Source organism: Mytilus edulis, chromosome 5, assembly GCF_963676685.1.
Source record: "Mytilus edulis chromosome 5, xbMytEdul2.2, whole genome shotgun sequence".
Taxonomy (NCBI): domain Eukaryota; kingdom Metazoa; phylum Mollusca; class Bivalvia; order Mytilida; family Mytilidae; genus Mytilus; species Mytilus edulis.
In genome coordinates this window covers 66,604,268-66,622,665 of record NC_092348.1, presented here as the reverse complement: position 1 = coordinate 66,622,665, position 18,398 = coordinate 66,604,268, and the positions used below count along the sequence as shown (strand labels likewise).

General features: G+C 31.2%; 1 protein-coding gene across 1 annotated transcript in view; it reads left to right on the top strand.

Annotated features, from left to right (window-relative positions):
- The window catches only part of LOC139524265 (nephrin-like), a 34,825-nt gene extending 18,060 nt beyond the window's left edge, over positions 1-16,765 (top strand). Inside the window, exons 16-26 of the mRNA XM_071318996.1 lie at positions 671-738; positions 2,425-2,446; positions 3,112-3,173; positions 5,065-5,092; positions 5,745-5,822; positions 8,395-8,465; positions 9,805-9,832; positions 12,763-12,833; positions 14,431-14,458; positions 15,078-15,154; positions 16,366-16,765. Of these exons, the coding sequence (XP_071175097.1) occupies positions 671-738; positions 2,425-2,446; positions 3,112-3,173; positions 5,065-5,092; positions 5,745-5,822; positions 8,395-8,465; positions 9,805-9,832; positions 12,763-12,833; positions 14,431-14,458; positions 15,078-15,154; positions 16,366-16,421 (589 nt within the window). The 3' untranslated portion in view covers positions 16,422-16,765. The remainder of the gene's footprint in view (positions 1-670; positions 739-2,424; positions 2,447-3,111; positions 3,174-5,064; positions 5,093-5,744; positions 5,823-8,394; positions 8,466-9,804; positions 9,833-12,762; positions 12,834-14,430; positions 14,459-15,077; positions 15,155-16,365) is intronic.
- The last annotated feature ends 1,633 nt before the right edge of the window (positions 16,766-18,398 follow it).

Below are 18,398 nucleotides of genomic sequence, written 5' to 3'. Positions count from 1 at the left end.
TTAACTTAACTTAAATTTCGATTTGTAAAACACAAGAGGTCATAGTTTTTGTATTTGCCCTCATTTTTTTTTAATGTTGTCTTACTTTCCTTAAACCGGTAAAACTGAAGAAAATGACTAACTCTCTAGTGTCGTAAAATTTTAAGTTTCTGGTCGGTATAGCATTAGTCCGGGGAACAAATGATTTTACACTTGCTTAAATACCAAAAAAATTCAGATATTTCTACGTCTTTTGCTGTTTTAATTGACAAATTCGGGATAGAATTGACAATCTTATGAATGTTTACATTAATGTAATATATATTTTAAATAATATAAAAACATACAGGAACAAATTTACTGTCAAATTTTAGAAAGACACCTTATCATTACTAAACAAACAACCCAATAATTAACAAAGATAAAAATTTAAAAGTTGGATAAATGGGAAGACACCGTTATATATTTTAGTATCATATCAGTTATTCTGTATAATCCCTGACGTTTTTTCTAGTGATTTTACATAATCCCTGAAAATTTTAGTGATTATATATAATCCCTAAACTAACCAGTGATTATACATAATCCCTTAAAACTTTAGGGATTCTACATAATCCCTGATTATACAAATTCACTGTAACATATACACATATTTGTTTCATAAAATGTAAACTTTTCAATTTTTTAATAGGCCAATATATGATGAGCCTGAACCTGAAATAGCACAAGGAACACATTACATTGATGCATCTTCATCAGGTAAAATAATGTTGTTTAAAATATTTTAACTGAAAGCGGAATTTATTCCTGCATTATTATATGAATTGATTTTGTTTTTCAGGAAAATTGCAAGTACAGTACTTTACTTTTATTGTCTTTATTTTCATAAAATCTTATTTCGCTGTACCGTTTTAAATTTTTAAATAGATATTGTTTACAATTTTTGCTGACAATTTAATAATCAAATTAATTATAGTATAACTAATCGCCGTATTTGAATATCAAAAATAAGACAACGCGTGACCGAACGACGCATGGATTAAACGAGTGCACAGCACGAGTTTAATCCATAGCGGCGTTCGGTCACAAGTTGTCTTATTTTTGATATTCAAATACGGCGATTAGTTATACTTTTTATTACATTGGCTAATGTTTTTTTTTATGAAATTAATGTAGAAAATGTAAGGAACTATATGTTTTTCCTACGCATTCACAATTTGTTTTGATCCGACGTTATCGACGTCTTGACAACGCCTATTGTTGTACAGTCAAACCTGATTAAACCGGACCCTGAATAAACCGGTTTCCTGTCCATTCCGGCCGAAAATGAAAGTCCCATATTTTTCCATTCAAAATCTTTGTTAAAATACCCTTTGTAAACCGGACCCTGTATATTCCGAATTCCGGTCTAATTATGAAGTCCCAATACTCTTAATTACATTAATTATTACCTGTCAAAACCGGTTTGTCTAATTAATTTCAATGATCGATATGCAATCAAAACATATTTGTTTATGCAACATGGCTTTTCGTGATAATCAATTAGTCAGGTGTCAAACTGTGAACCTACAATCGTACAGTAGTGAGCTGCATTATTTATTAAAACATTATAAACGTGTCAATTAAACGAAAAGATACATCGAATTTATCTCGGATTGAACTTACGTTTTAACTTAGATAAACAAATTAAAATCGCGGACTAAGAAATTCACATCGTGATTTCGAAATCCTGGGTTCCCTGTTGTGAACCCCTAAACAAATTACCTTGATAATGAAAAACACCCGGATGACAACAATCAATGGATATTGTACACTGTACGACAACGTTTCGAAAGTTATGAAATTACGTTTGAAAATATTCTGGCTTTTTAATCGACCATTCCAACATTTTAAATTATTGGGCATGGGAGTAAATCGAAACTCTCGTCCTACAATCCAAACAACGCGAGCATTATGATGCAAATGCAAACAATGAAAAACGAATTGAAAGTATTTTAATTTAAATCAGATATAATTTACAATCAGAGAGAACTTTTACATGCAAAATGTCGGACGTCACAAGTCATTAACTTCCGGTCAACACGGAAACCTGAATAAACCGGCTCACTGTCCAAACCGGCCCTTTTTCATAGTCCCGTAGCCGGCCGGTTTATACAGGTTTTACTGTATGAAGTCAGGGAGTGAAATAACCACGTTTATTTCACATGTGAAATTATCGGTTTTTATTTAACTGGGATATCAATGTAATTTATTGCAACCAATGTTATAAAAGTATATATTCATAGCAGCTATCAAAAATTATTTAAATAGTAGGAGGAAGGTAAGTTGTAATGTTTCGTAACGCGAAAATTTAGATTTGTTAAATAAATGTAGTTATGTTTACCAGTCTTATCTCGTTCTTTTATCCTCCAATCCACTCAAATGCATTATCTTTATATTTTATAGAATTGAAGAACAAAACACAAAGGTGAGGATCAAGCTTTATAAGTTTTTCTCAAAAATGTATTCAAATTATATGCACATTTTTTTTTAATTTCGAGGACAGAAAACAAATATAATATATAAGGATTGCGTCTAACGTATAGCACATCTAACATTTAGAGTGGCACAAGTTTTTAAATGTACACATCTCCATTTATGTTTTGTTTAAATAAAGCGGTGTTCTTGTTTGGTTAATAACTTATTTAAACATCAACATTGATTGTAAAAATGAAGATTCGATTATTTGCAATTGATAAATCTCTCCAACCCGTTTGCATGACAAAGAAGTATGCAATACAAGGTCAACGTATGCCTTCAAGAAATACAATGTATAGTCAGCAGTATACGGCGCCAATAAGAAAAAAGGTGAAGCAACTTAAACGAGAAAAATTACGAGCAGGAAATGAACTGAATGAAGCAACTAAAAAAGTACTTCGAAACAAATACTAGTATGCATTATTAAATACTCCAGTCATTACCATTACCAGTATCGATGTCGACATGACAGTTACATAAATACTTAGAAAGTGATCAATGATAAGCCTTGGTAAAAAATGTATAGATTAAAAGCTATTAACCATTTGCAATCAGGACTTCGGAATGAAAAAGTTTCATTTCAGAATTATTTTGAACATGTTTTTGTAATTGAAGAAATCTAGATGAAACCAATACAGAGAAGCGAAGTGTGTATACAAAGCAGGAAGTCCCGACAGGTATTATACTCACTCTAAAAATAATAAGAAGTTTTCAGCGACGTTCAAATGTGTTAAAAGACTTATCGTGGATACTTTAGTCAAAAATAAATATCGTGTTTTCTGCGTAAATGCATGTTGATAAATATAAGTCGCTCGTCATACTCGCGGGTCAATGTTGCAAATCAAAGTAAAAATCAACAACCCAAAATCATCTATACACATGTAAAAATCATGACCTGTATCCTTCGATGCTTTGAAACTCAGGTAATTTGTTAATAGGCCAAAATAGTCTCAAATTTATCTGAACTATCATAATTTCGAATGATATTTTGGGCAATCATACCAATAGAGCTTGCTCAGGTCAATCAATTGCGTATAGATTATTGAAAAGGGTGTTTAATGTATCTTTTTTCATCTTTAACAAGGTTTTCTTGAACAAACACTCTCTAATTGAAGCGAAAACAAAAGTAAAATCACAAAAATACTGGACTCCGAGGAATATTCAATAAACTAAATGTCTCTAATCAAATGTCAAAATCAAATGCAAATGAATGGATAACAACTGTCATATCTCGACTTGGTACATACATTTTCATACATGTACGCAGAAAATGGTGGATTAAACGTGGTCTTATAGCCTGATATACCTCTTACTACAGGAAAGTGTAGTTTCCAGTTACAATTAATAATATTTTTACTGATTTGTCTGTTTGATGGGATATTCATTTGACGTGGCTCGGTACTTATACATCCCGTCAATAGGTATGTATTATCTTTCATTTTTGCTGGTATGTATTGTATATTCGACTTTTTGTGGTTCTTTGTTTCTTATAACGTGACTCTGTACTTTTCAGAATCCCGACATTATGTTATTGTTCTATTATATTGATTGATTGTTGGTTGCTTTACGCCGCATTAGCACAAAAAGGCTATATCGCGGCGATGTTCTATTATATGTCAGTATGTTATTGTTCTATCGTAAATTTAAAGATACTTTGAACGACAAACGGCAGAATTATTTCGTGTTAGTAGTATTAACCATAAATTGATTCTTAAAGAACTGCTGGATAATTTGTTATCTCGGTCTGTTTCTGTAATTAATTCTAACATAGCTTTTGATTTTAAAACCCTGCATACTACCATTCTCCATGTGCAATTATGTGTGTTTTGAATAGACATTGAACGACAAAATTTCTTTTTTGTGATGTTTGCATTTTCTGACACCCATCACGCAAAACTAAGAATGTGTTTTTTTTTTAATTTGATAGATGCTTTTTTGTGTTTTTTTGTTTATGTTTGTTTGTCTTGCGATTGTATTACACAGTGATAACTATTGTTACCATATTTTGACTATTTTACAAATTTTAAGAAAGAAGCCTGTTTTGTTCACGCATCGTTATAAAAATAATGGAAAATGATGCGACTGTCATAACAGTGTGCTATACAACCAGGTCCAATCCTGGTTTTAGTGTTATAAAATCAGGTTTAATCCACCATTTTCTACATTTGAAAATGCCTGTACCTAGTCCGGAATATGACAGTTGTTTTTCATTCTTTTGATGTGTTTTATCGATGATCTCCTCTTATATTTAATGCGTTTCCCTCAGTTTTAGTTTGCTTTCCCCGATTTTGTTTTTTTGTCCATAGATTTACGATTTTTGAACAGCAGTATACTACTGTTGCCTTTATTTATCCTTTGATTTTGCCATTTGATTAGGGACTTTCCAATTTGAATTTTCCTCGGAGTTCAGTATTTTTGTAATTTTCCTTGTTTCCAGTTTAAGCAAATTGTTTAATGAGTGTACAAATTGTATCGTAGACATTATATATTACTAACATTACTGTAAGTAGGAAGGCAAGTATATATTCATCAAATATGGCACCAATGTTTTTATTTTGTATATTGCAGATCATTCCACTGTTCAATCTACTAGCAGGTAATTTCTTTATTTCTGCATTGTTGGTAAATAGTTCTGACCTTCTATTTAATTTCGTATGTAAATAAATCATGATTATTAACGAAAAAAATATTTTCAAATAAGGCTACATTATTAGAAACTTACCATTTTATTTGTTTTTATTTGTAGGAAATGAGCTTCGAATCTGCAAAATTGTTTTATTAAAAATATAGTTAATCAAAATATATTCTCATTTACAAAAAATATATGTACAAAAGATTCAGTTTTTAGTATAATAATTCCACATGTTTAAAAAAAAGTCCTTTCAAGGAATTAAGGGATATTTGATATACGGAAAATATACCTTGCGACAGACGTTTTCATGATACCTGTTTTATTATACTCAATTGAATATTTTCTTAAGTAAATGTTTGAAAAAACCATAAATTAGAAAATATAACGTTTCTGCACAAAGAAAAATCCCTTTAAAATCTGTCCGTAAGTGACCTGTTTTTATGACATTTTGTAACCGTATCTAACATGTCTAAGTCATCATGTTGGAAGGAATTTTCATCGTCCCTCTCATCGATGCAAATATGCAAAAACAAGTAATCTTATAAACTTTCCATTTAATTGATTATTATTGGACATTAAACAGACACCAATCAAGTATTATTTTATTTCTTTGTAGAACAGATTCAGAACACATTTTTGATACAAATTCATACGAGGAAATGAGTACAGAAACAAAAGGTAAGTATCCCATTTTGTTTACTTTCCTAACATTGTGTCAAAGTATCCCATTTCATCTTTTTGTTTACTTTCCTAACGTTGTGTCAAAGTATCCCATTTCATCTTTTTGTTTACTTTCCTAACGTTGTGTCAAAGTATCCCCTTTCACCTTTTTGTTTAATTTCCTAACGTTGTGTCAAAGTATCTCATTTCATCGTTTTGTTTACTTTCCTAACGTTGTGTAAAAGCTTAACACATTTTAGTATGAGTATTGGTTAACACAAATTATCTCGTACCTCCTGTTGCTGTAAAAAAAATCCGAATTTGATAAAAAGCGTGCAATATAGAGATGGAGATATCTATTGGGCAAACAAGTAGAATGATAAATTTTATATAAAATATTCTTAATTTTAAGGTTATTAGACACCGATTGAATGCAATCTTTAACTGTTCCTTCAAATACCATATGTATATTTTGAATGGAACAGCAAAAGCAGTTATTTTTGCAGTATTATAGACTTGAAAAAACAACCCACAACACATCGTTGAAATGCATGCTACGACAAAAACATAAATATAGGAGAACAGAAATGGGAGAACAACGCAACAGATCAACCCCTACAACTGAACGTAAACTAAATAGACATACAATAAACACAAAACAACAAATTGTTCATATAATTTGACTTATAAAGTACATAGTTTATAGATGTTGAACAAGTTTATCATACATTACCCTCTGACTAAACTTTTTAAGAACACTTTCTGTAAATTAAAAGACACAAAAAAAGCAACCTGCAAAATGCAGCTATTTACAGCGTAAATAATTACTTGAACAAGGAAATACAAAATATGGTTCAATGAAACTTTGAAAACCTTGGTCGGAATATACTCGCTACATTACATTTGTAACAACCTTGCTTCCATTACAGCAAGTTGTTGTATAGTGACAATAAAGAGTAGTAGAAATTAAAAAATATTCAATTTGGAAATATACACTTATATGCGTAGGTATGAATCAGTATCTTTATATTTTATTTTAACTTTTAGTTACGACACCAATTGAGTAAGTACACTTTTAACTTAAATTGGAAAATTGTCATGCAAAACTGATCACGAATATCAATTTTACAATTTTCTGTGTATCACAATGATACATAAATGTTCTCTTTTTAACCGTTGTTACCTTTGTCGTTAATATGTAATGTTTATGATTTAGAAAGTAAGTTTATGTCAGAAATACTTATTGACAGCTAGATTTATATGGTATTGTAACAAACCTAGGGTTACTATAAAACTGTTTAACTCATCATTCAGGAGGAGTGGAATCAACGGCATTGTGGAGAAACATATTTGTAATAAACATAACAATGATATTTATTTTAATAGTATTTTGACTTCTTCTTTCAATATAATAAACATCAAATACACATTCATCATTCAACAGATAAAGCAATAAATCGGGTGGTCAATATAAGAGGTAGTTGACGGTTCAAGAGATCGATTCAGAATGACATGTTGTTTTACAGGCTCCTATTTATGTCTTTTGGCACTTACTATGACGTTAGAGTAAACATCTAATCGTCCAATCAAAAGCAACGTTTCTTACGTCTTTTGGCTTGAAACGTTCAAGAAGACAATCAGATTTCGTTATTCTTAAATAAAGAAACAATATTAAGTTGTCCTCACTTTGTCCTTCTTGTCCGAATTATGTTTAAAAGCAAATAAAACTAAAAAGACATTTCTACATAATGCTATTTTTAAACGGACAGTAAATTCCTTTCTCGATACGGCGTATGAACTTGGGTGTAATTTACATAACCTTACGCATTAGATATAATGCTTAAATGAGATCAATGAAAACCCTGTTCTATCATAAATAAACACAATGTTAATGAAAAGGGAGGCACAAACATAATAAATACGCAATTTGCCTGCATTGATAAAGTGTAAACTTAAACAAATAATAATATGACCGCAAAGTGAAAGTACAGAACGGTGTCATGGCAGATGTAAACAAGTTGAATCTCACGACGATATTTGTCAAAATAAATCACTATATGACGGGATAATCAAAGTATTACATAGGTAAACATTGCCAAGATATACATATAAAACTGACCCTTATCGCTTGCAAAGTACAAATAGTTCAAATCATGAGTATGAAAGTCAATGCATTTCAGCACACCTGAGAAGTTGACCACCCGGCAATATTCAAATAAATATATGTAATATGCAATAAATAATATGTTAAATAATAACAATAATCAGTACAGATTTGTCACAGTATGTGGAGGCATTGCATGTGCTTCGAGCAAGATCGATTTCCTCTCAATAGGTTGAGAACTATTTTACACGAAATATATTAAATAATCAAATGTCGAGTATATGCTCATGATTCTGTACTTGTTTTTGGAGTGTCCATGGTAAAATAATTTTATAACGAAATTATGTAATAATTGCAGTGTGAATAAAAACATTTTCTCAAAATAATAAATTGATACCAAAGAACTTTATTTGTAAAAAAAACATTTAGCGGGTTTTATGATTAAAATTACTAGTCCATGAATGTTTTGTTCGGATAAAAAAAAAAACAATAAATTTTACAGAAAACCACCAAGGGCACACTTATCCGACAATAATACCCAACTTTATGAATCAATGAAGGCGCATGCATGTCGTAAGTATGTTTACTATTTAAGCATGCATTGATTTACTTAAATCTTAATCACATTTCATATATATAAAACGAAGATGTGGTATGAATGCCAACGAGACAACTGTCCACAAGGGACCAAAATGACAGAGACATTACAACTATAGGTCAACGTACGGCCTTCAACAATGAGCAAAGCCCATACCGCATAGTCAGCTATAAAAGGCCCCGATATGACAATGTAAAACAATTCTAACGAGAAAACAAACAGCCTTATTTAGATAAAAAGTGAACGAAAAACAAATATGTAACACAAAAAAAAAAACGACAACCACTGAATAACAGACTCCCGATTTAAGACAGACACATACATAAATAATGTGGCGGGGTTAAACAAGTTATAGGGATCCCAAACTTGCCACTAACCTGGGACAGTGGTATAACAGTACAACATAAGAATGAACTATAAAAATCAATGAAAAAGGCTTAACTCATCAGATGGACATATATACAAGTTGACGTGGAATGTTTAAATTTCAGATGCCAAATTTTGTCATTCAAATATATATAATGCTTTACTTATTATTATGTAACTCACTGGAAAGCAATTATAAAACAGATCCAAACTTACATTTTAATTATGAACAAATGTGACAAATAACATACACTGTCATAAATTCTAAGATAATATACTGAGTGCTATTATAATTGCAACTTAAACCTGTATGTTTCTTTACATAGATATTAATACTGCGAGAGTTCTTTTAAACATGGAAACGATAGTTTTATGTTGTATTGCATCAGACACATCGTTCTTGGTTTTCCTTCACAAGGAACGTTGATACCCTAAAAATCATAACCCAGGATGTATAACTTTTGAATATGTAAAGAGCTATATAGTCTTGATAGTTGACCATTCGATCTTAATTTTTAGCAGAAGTCATATGATCTGCAAACAAACAATATTACGCTATGAACGATCGTGATGAAATTTTTGTTACTGCAAAGCGCTTTGGAGGCATCACAATTATTAAGTGTTGTTTTCATTTGGTTGAAGCAATTGTCTAAGGCTTTTTGGTTTTCACATGATTTTAATGTTTGCCATTTTCAATTTATTTTTTTAATTCAAATTATTGTTAAATGTCCAATTGTGTATTTTTATTCACTTCTGTAGCTATTGGCCTAGTGCATATCTGACGAATATTTATTTTCTAATGAACACTGTATACAACGAAGTCGTTTAATATTTTACAATAATTCATATCTGTTAAAAGTGAAACGTTATCTCAAATATAACTTTCATAATAAATATTAAAAAATATAAGCAAACGATCGTACTTATTTTTTATTCTTTCAATTTAAGAAAATACTTCAAAATCAGACCAAGGCAGGTAAGTAAATGCGTAACAATCTCAGTCGATTTGCATCCTCCGTGATATACCGATGCTAGAAATCAATCAACGATATTAATCATGTTTATGTTTAAGATGATACTACAAAAATCGATATGAACTATTCATGATGTAAGTTAAAAAAAGACAGAAATTAATTTCCTGCAAAACACTTCTCACACTGAAAGGTACATGTACCAAGCATTTAATTTAGGAAAACAGGAAAAAAATCACCGATTTCAAAAAAAAAAATAAAAAATATTGGGAAGTATTGAAAACCAAAAACTTAAAACATTATACAAAACCCCCTTTAGTCTATGTATGCATGAGGTAAGATTTCCCTAAATGTTTCGGAGGGTTTAAACATTTAATAAACAGTTACTTACAGCAAATATTAAAATTGAGAATGGAAATGGGGAATGTGCCAAAGAGACAACAACCCGACCATAGAAAAAAACAACAGCAGAAGGTCACCAACAGGTCTTCAATGTAGCGAGAAATACCCGCACCCGGAGGCGTCCTTCAACTGACGCCTAAACAAATGTATACTAGTTCAGTGATAATGATCGCCATACTAATTTCCAAATTGTACACAAGAAACTAAAATTAAAGTAATACAAGAGTAACAAAGGCCAGAGGCTCCTGACTTGGGACAGGCGCAAAAATGCGGCGGGGTTAAACATGTTTGTGAGATCTCAACCCCCCCCCTCTGTACCTCTAGCCAATGTAGAAAAGTAAACGCATAACAATACGCACATTAAAATTCAGTTCAAGAGAAGTCCGAGTCTGATGTCAGAAGATGTAACCAAAGAAAATAAACAAAATGACAATAATACATAAATAACAACAGACTACTAGCAGTTAACTGACATGCCAGCTCCAGACTTCAATTAAACTGACTGAAAGATTATGATTTCATCATATGAACATCAGGCACAATCCTTCCCGTTAGGGGTTTAGTATCATACCATCATAACATATATGAGAAGAACATAACCCGTGTCATGCCAACAACTGGTTTTTGAATAAATGAGTTTAGTTCCGATGCAAAGACCCTATAAGTAAATCAATATTAACGCCAAAATATGCAATCTTTAATGACCTGACAACAGTCTCGTAACTATATCCCTTCTTAATAAGTCTATTCAAAGGTTTTGTTAGTTTTTAATGTGAATACTGACACCTTTGTGCTTTATAAAGAATATTTCCATAAAAAATTGGATGTGAAATACCTGAACTTATAAGAAGTCTGCATGTTGAGCTATATTTACGAATGATGTCCTTATACCGATGATAAAATTTAGTAAATGTTTTGACTAGTTTGTGATATCGAAAACCCTGGTGTAATAATTTTTCAGTTATACATACATTTCTCTCGTTAAAATCTAAAACATTGTTACATACACGAGCGAATCGTACAAGTTGAGATATATAAACACCGTAAGATGGTGACAAGGGAACGTCACCATCTAAAAATGGATAATTAACGATAGGAAATGAAAAATCATCTCTTTTATCATAAATTTTAGTATTCAGCTTTCCGTTAGTGATATAGATATCAAGATCGAGGAAAGGGCAGTGGTCATTGTTAGTCTTAGCTTTATTTAAAGTAAGTTCAACAGGATAACTTTCTATAATATACATACTGAAGTCGTCATTATTGAGAGCCAAAATATCATCCAAATATCTAAAAGTATTATTTAATTTGTTTATAAGATGTTGTTTCGAGTCTTTGCTTATTTTTGTCATAAATTGTAACTCATAGCAATACAAAAACAGGTCCACAATAAGTGGTGCACAGTTAGTCCCCATTGGAATTCCGATAATCTGACGATATACGGAATCCCCAAAGCGAACAAAAATGTTATCTAGTAAAAATTTAAGGGCATATATAGTATCAAAGCATGTACAATTGACATAGTTTGTTTGTTTATTGCTACTAAAAAATGACCTAAAAGAGTTTAAACATATATATTCACATTCTGACTTTTTAAATGCCCATTTAATTAGGTGTGTGAATTTTTTTTTACTGAGAATGTTTGGCAATGTGGTATACAGGGTAGAAAAATCAAAACTTTGAACAGATTTAAAATCACCAATATAAGCATGCAATTTATCAAGTACTTCCAACGAGTTCTTGACACTCCAAAAGTAATTAATTCAACTATTTTCGAAGGCCTTATTTGAACAATTTATTATCAGGTTTTTAATTGTACCAAGTATGCTTGTAAGAAAAATAGACAATTTAGTAGTGGAACAATGGCTTGAAGACGAAATAAATCTATATTTGTAAGGTGTTTTGTGTAGCTTCGGAAGCCAGTACATAGTTGGGACTTTCATTGTATTTGGCTCAGCTTGTAAAGCGGTAGCTAAAAGTTTATGTTTGTTACAGATGTCGTTTTGTGAAAATGGAGTCAGTTGGAATGTTGGTGAATTGGTGATATTTTTTTTTCAGAACCTCAATGTAAAATTTACCTCAAACAATAATAATATTATTAGCATCTTTATCGGCCGGGACAAAAACAAATTTCTTGTCTAGTTCTTTTAGTTACATGTTTATTATGCATTTCAAGCGACTGATTCCAACGTTTGCAAAACGGATACTACTAACGGATGACATGTTTGATTTTTTAACAATACATGAAATAGAAAATAGGAACAGTTTTGTTTGTATGACTTAAAAATTAAGATTTGATTTATTGTTGGTTTTTTTTAATCGGCAAGATCTATCTAATTTGTCCTGTTTTGGTGTATTTATGTTTCCGATGAATTCTCTGTACTATTTACCGACTAAGACCACTGCATGTATCACAATTTGAAATTTTTCGGATGGCCTGTAATCAAAAGTTTATATAACAAATAGTGTATTGGTATAGATATTATTGAAGAAAAAAAAACATGTATAATTTTGTACACACGCTTGATAACAGGGAAATGAAAGATACGAAGCCCAGGGATAATAAGTTTCAGCTATATGAATCAATGAAGACGCCTGTAAAAGGTAAGATAATCATCAGTGTTTGTCAAAAAGTGATTTCTTTTCAGTACAATTCCAATTAAGCATTTTGAACATGTATTGGTCAACTATCATATTTTATCAAATTTTATTTAATTCCAATAAATACTGTTATTTGAGACTTAACATTTTGTTTTAATTCAAGATAATACTATCTTACTAGAAATAAAATATATAGTATAGTTTTAGCCTAACATTATATTAATGAACAAATGTGACCAAATCTTATAAAAATCGTAGCATTTACACTGAATGCCAATAAAAATGAAACCACAACATGTAGTTTTAAATTGATAAAATCAAAAGTGACAAATATACTTTGAAAATGATAATAATTATTATCATTTCGACATTTTTACATTTAACGTAATAATGTATCAGTTAAAATTTTACTCTAAATTATTGTTATTTTCCTTTTTTTTCAGATAAAGTTCGTTTTATAATTATTACAAAAAGAAGTGAAACTTTGTACAAAAGAAAACCTTAGAAATGTTTAGTTATATACAGTCAAATTCGTTTTAATAACTCCAGTTGTGTATTATTACTTACTTCGGTAACAATTAGCTTAATGCATTCCTAACGAAGATTTATATACCATAGTATAAGACAAAAGTCAATATATATGACTGTTTTCCATATTTTTCTTTTCTTCCCAAAGAAAAGAATCAGATCTATTTTTATTTAAGAATTGAATGCTTCTTTTTGTTAATTCATTTGTGTATAAAAGTGCTGACGGAATTACATTTTGTATGAAGCGCTGAAACGCTTCATTCTAAAAATGTGCGCACGGTCAGCGCTTTTACAACCATGAGAAATCACATATAGAGGCATTGAATGCTTATAATTACATTTTTAAACCATGATAATCAAACCACGGTTTCTATCAAGGTTCTCTTTAATTTACCTGTGCACAGTATTGTTGGAGCTCGTGTCATCATGACCCAAAGGGTGACTGGGGAATAAACATATGGTCACTTGGTCTTGTCCCGACCGACAGTAAAACTATTGCCAAAGTGGGGCGTCCGTTTGGCTGTGCGGGTTGTATCAAGTTCGCAGTCACGTCCGGTCAGAAGGGGGACGTTAAATCCGATGTCTCGTGTAGAGAGAGTGCCACGTTCTTTGCACGTTTAGAACCCTTGCAACAACTCTTTGAGGGGTCCGTAGGTGGCCTGTTGAAAGGAAAAATTTCTGTCCCTATCCAATAGACCCTCATTTTCAAGTGGCAGTCCAAATTTCCCCGACCATCATCCCAGATGGCCTCTATTGTATCAAACTACCTATTGTATTTATTGTGAACTTGTTCTCGTCCTGAATATGCATGAAACATTTGCCACTGGACGTTAAGCAACCAACAATCAATCAATCGTGTCATCATGAATGTTGAATTTCATTGTGTAATGAATGTTAATTTCAGAAGGACGAGAGATTGCCGATAGCCGATCAAAATTTCGTATTATAATGAAACATACATGCAATGTAATTATTGATAATACATTTTTGACAATAATATTCATAATGAACATAAAAATAAAAATAGCAAATAATCTAGCTACTTTATAATATTTATCGTATTTTTTTTTAGAAAATACTTCAAAGTTAGACCAAAGCAGGTTAGTGTGTTTACAACAGTCCTAGCCTAATCGAACTATCTAACAGATATCTATTTCAACATGTTTACAAATTTACAAAAATAAGTTTACAAACTGAACAAACTTTCCAGAAAACAGCTATCAATCGCCTCAAAATATTCCACACATGTACATGTAGTTAAATTCGTCAGACTTGCGTTTTGTTTGGATACTACTCATTGATGTCTCTCAAATAAATAAAAACAAAGTGTGAATAATTGAAATCTAACACCTTAAAACATTTGCAAAATCTTTGTTTATCCATATATGTAGGAGGTTAAATGAATCTAAGAGTTTCGAATGTTTGGATTATCTATGAACATTAAATCTATAGCAAATAAAAGTATCATATCGTAATTATACATTCAGAACTGGGAATTTCAACTTGAACGAAACGATCATTAGTTACGATACAGTTGTTGAATTTATTCATAAAAAAAATAAAGTCTTTTAATATTTCAACGGTTCACGAAAAAGGGGATATTTCTTGTATAAAGATAAGGATGTTATAAAATCAGAATGTATATAACAAATATAGTATTGATATAGATATGTTCTTTGACCATTGTAAGTGAACGTATAATATTGTATATATGCTTAGTAAGAGGAAAATAAAAGATGAGAAATCGAAAGATAACAGTACTCAGCTATACGAATCGATGAAGACGCCACCACAAGGTGAGATTATATAAGTGTTTGACAATAAAATATTCCCAGTCACTACAATACCAATTAAGAACTTTAAAACTCAAAGACCATTTTCAAAGACATAGCAACATTTAATCATGTTGTGAATACTGTGTATCTGGTATTATATACAATAGAGTGACGTTAATGAAGAACAAATAATGAGGTATAATTAAAATTTTGAATAGGTTCATATTAGTCCAGTTGACTAAAGTGAAAATCACACAATCTCATTATGACTTTTTAAAGAATTTGCCGTGGAACTGCCGCTAGAATATGTTCTATTATGTATTTAAAAAACATGACGATTAAATAACTAAGTTGATATATATTGGAACTAATGAGTTAACCAACACCCTAAAAATCAAACCACCGATATGGAACAAAGAATTAAATTGAATGCACATTTTTGCATATATGTAGTTCTATGCCTATTGCAGGTTCATGTTTTCTATAGGCAACTACTTCACTCATACATTTTGGGACAACGGAAAGTAAAATCACAAAAATTATGAACTCCGAGAAAAATTCAAAACGGAAAGTCCCTAATAAAATTGCAAAATCAATGGCTCAAATATATCAAACGAATGGATAACAAATATCATATTCCTGACTTGGTAAAGGCATTTTTTATGTAAAAACTTTAAAACTAACTAAACCTTTCAGTTGTATGGCAGTCGCAAAAATTCCATTATATTGACAATGATGTGTGAACATAACAAACAGACTGGGTAAAAAATGTCAAAATTAATGGTACCACGGTCAACATTGTGGTATAATCTTAATCACTATATTACAAACAAACACACAAAACATTAGTTCATAAGTATTTCTCGCTTCTCGTTTTTTATAAAGATTAGATTGTTGGTTTTCCTGTTTAAATGGTTTTACACTAGTAGTATTTAAGGTCCTTTATAGCTTGATGCTCAATGTGAGCTAAAACTCCGTGTTGAAGTCCATACTTTGACCTATACTGGTTTATTTTAGTAATTGGGACTTGAATGGAGAGTTGCCTCATTGGCACTCATACCGCATCTTCTTATATCTATATAGAAAAAAGCACATTAGCAACGTTTACAACAGCAACTCTAATAGTAAAAAAATAACAGTTAAGTAAGAATACTATTTACTATCATAATTTTTTCTGTTGATCGTTAACTGCTGCCTATTCTTAATGAATATATTCATTCCTTTTATTTCAGAGGCTAGCAAATCCACGAAAAACGAAAGTGTAGACATGTATTCAAGTGTTATATAGACTAAATTCAAATCATTTTAGTTCCCATTTTATTTAAGCCTGATATTATTCCCGAGTCTCATTTATCAATCATACATCAACGAATCATTAATTCGGGCTTTTTGCATGAATCATCGTCAACAATTCTTCAACTAACAAGCAAACATTTGTATTAGATTTTGTCAATCCTCCCATAAAAGGCTGATTATATCTACATGTATGGTCTTATCATGTACTTATATGAGTATCATAGTGTATCTACTAAGCTAACTAATCAAACATATATATTTAATTTACAATACTAAACAAAGTTTTTACATTCTTTGATATTATCCTGTTTATTATAATAAAATTTGAAAAAAAAAGAAGTGGTTTTTAATCAAAACTATGCTGTACAGACAGGTCCAAGTCTGTTTGATAGATACTTGTTAAGCTATCTTGTTATGAATTATTGAAGACAGTCATTTTACATTATCTTTAAACAATGACAATTATCTCGAGCTCATATTACAATATTATTCCACTTATAAACATATAGCATCATCCTAGTCATGAAAAAAAATATCACGTCTGCTCACACAACATTTGATCCTATTATTTTTTTCGTATTTCATCAAAGGCGGAACAAATAAATTTTCCTCTACCGAACTGGATACTAATACACAAACCGTCAGTTTGTTCTGGATTGCATCAGCTGCGAATAAGACATATCATATAAAAAGTAAGTACCAAGATCTAAATTACAGCTACCACAAGTACAGCATAATATGCGTCCAACTGCAGGGGCACCTGATTGCGCATCTTGTCATGATGGGCTTTGTGTTGCACAATCTGTAGGTTATTATTTCTTTTTTGTGGATTTCTTCTTGTTTTGGTCGACTTTTTTTCTAATATTTGCCCGTGCATTTGCTAGTTCCGCCTCATGCTTTCATTTAAGTTTTGATTTTGGTATTGTATCGTTGTTGGTGGTTAACTATTAGAGGTATTAAACCAGTGCTGTAAAACATTAAAATAACACATCATAAAGTTTCCGGCGTCCAATGCGCTCTTCTAGATTACTTCAAGAAGTCTTTCAGCCGGATATTCCAACATATTGAAAGCCAATGATGTATACGAACCATAACAGTTGGAGAGAAAAAAATGCACGCAAACAGTCACATTTGTCTATGGTCAACTATGTCTCAAGGAGTTGAAACCTCAGTTTTTATATCACCTTAGTGTTTCTATCGAGGAACTGACTACTTAGCTGAGGATACAATCGGGACCGATAATATAAAAAAAGAAGTTGTGGTATGATTGCCAATGAGACAACTATCCACAAAAGACCAAAATAACACAGACATTAACAACTATAGGTCACCGTACGGCCTTCAACAATGAGCAAAGCCCATACCGCATAGTGAGCTACAAAACGCCCCGATAAGGCAATGTAAAACAATTCAAACAAGAAAACTAACGGCCTTATTTATGTAAAAAAATGAACGAAAACAAATATGTAGTCCACTACCAGAGGTATCGACCCAGTGATGAAAAAACCTACAACGTTATTGATTGACTTGTTTTATGTCAATTTTATTAACAAAAAGAATAAAAGCACAAATGCTCTTAAAGCAAACCATAATACAAATACAATAATTGAGGGCGTTGTTTGCACACTTTTAATTTGATTTTAGGTGTTTTAACGCTACTTTTAAGCACCGCATTTAGGCTATTTCGTGGCGGCCAGTTTTTATTGGTGGAGGAAGCCGAAGGACCCGAGGAAAACCACCGACCTTTGATAGAAAAACTGACAATCCTAATCAATTCAGATTGAAGTCGAGTGCACCCGCATGAACGGGGTTGTTTGCACAAGGTTACTAACATGGAAAGAAACGATCAAGTATATATATAATTAAAATATAAAGCTAGGTTTATTTTCTTCTCTTCGACTTTGCATACTGATTACTGCATCATACAAAATGTTGAATGTCAAAACTCCTGTTTTTCCTCTCATATGAA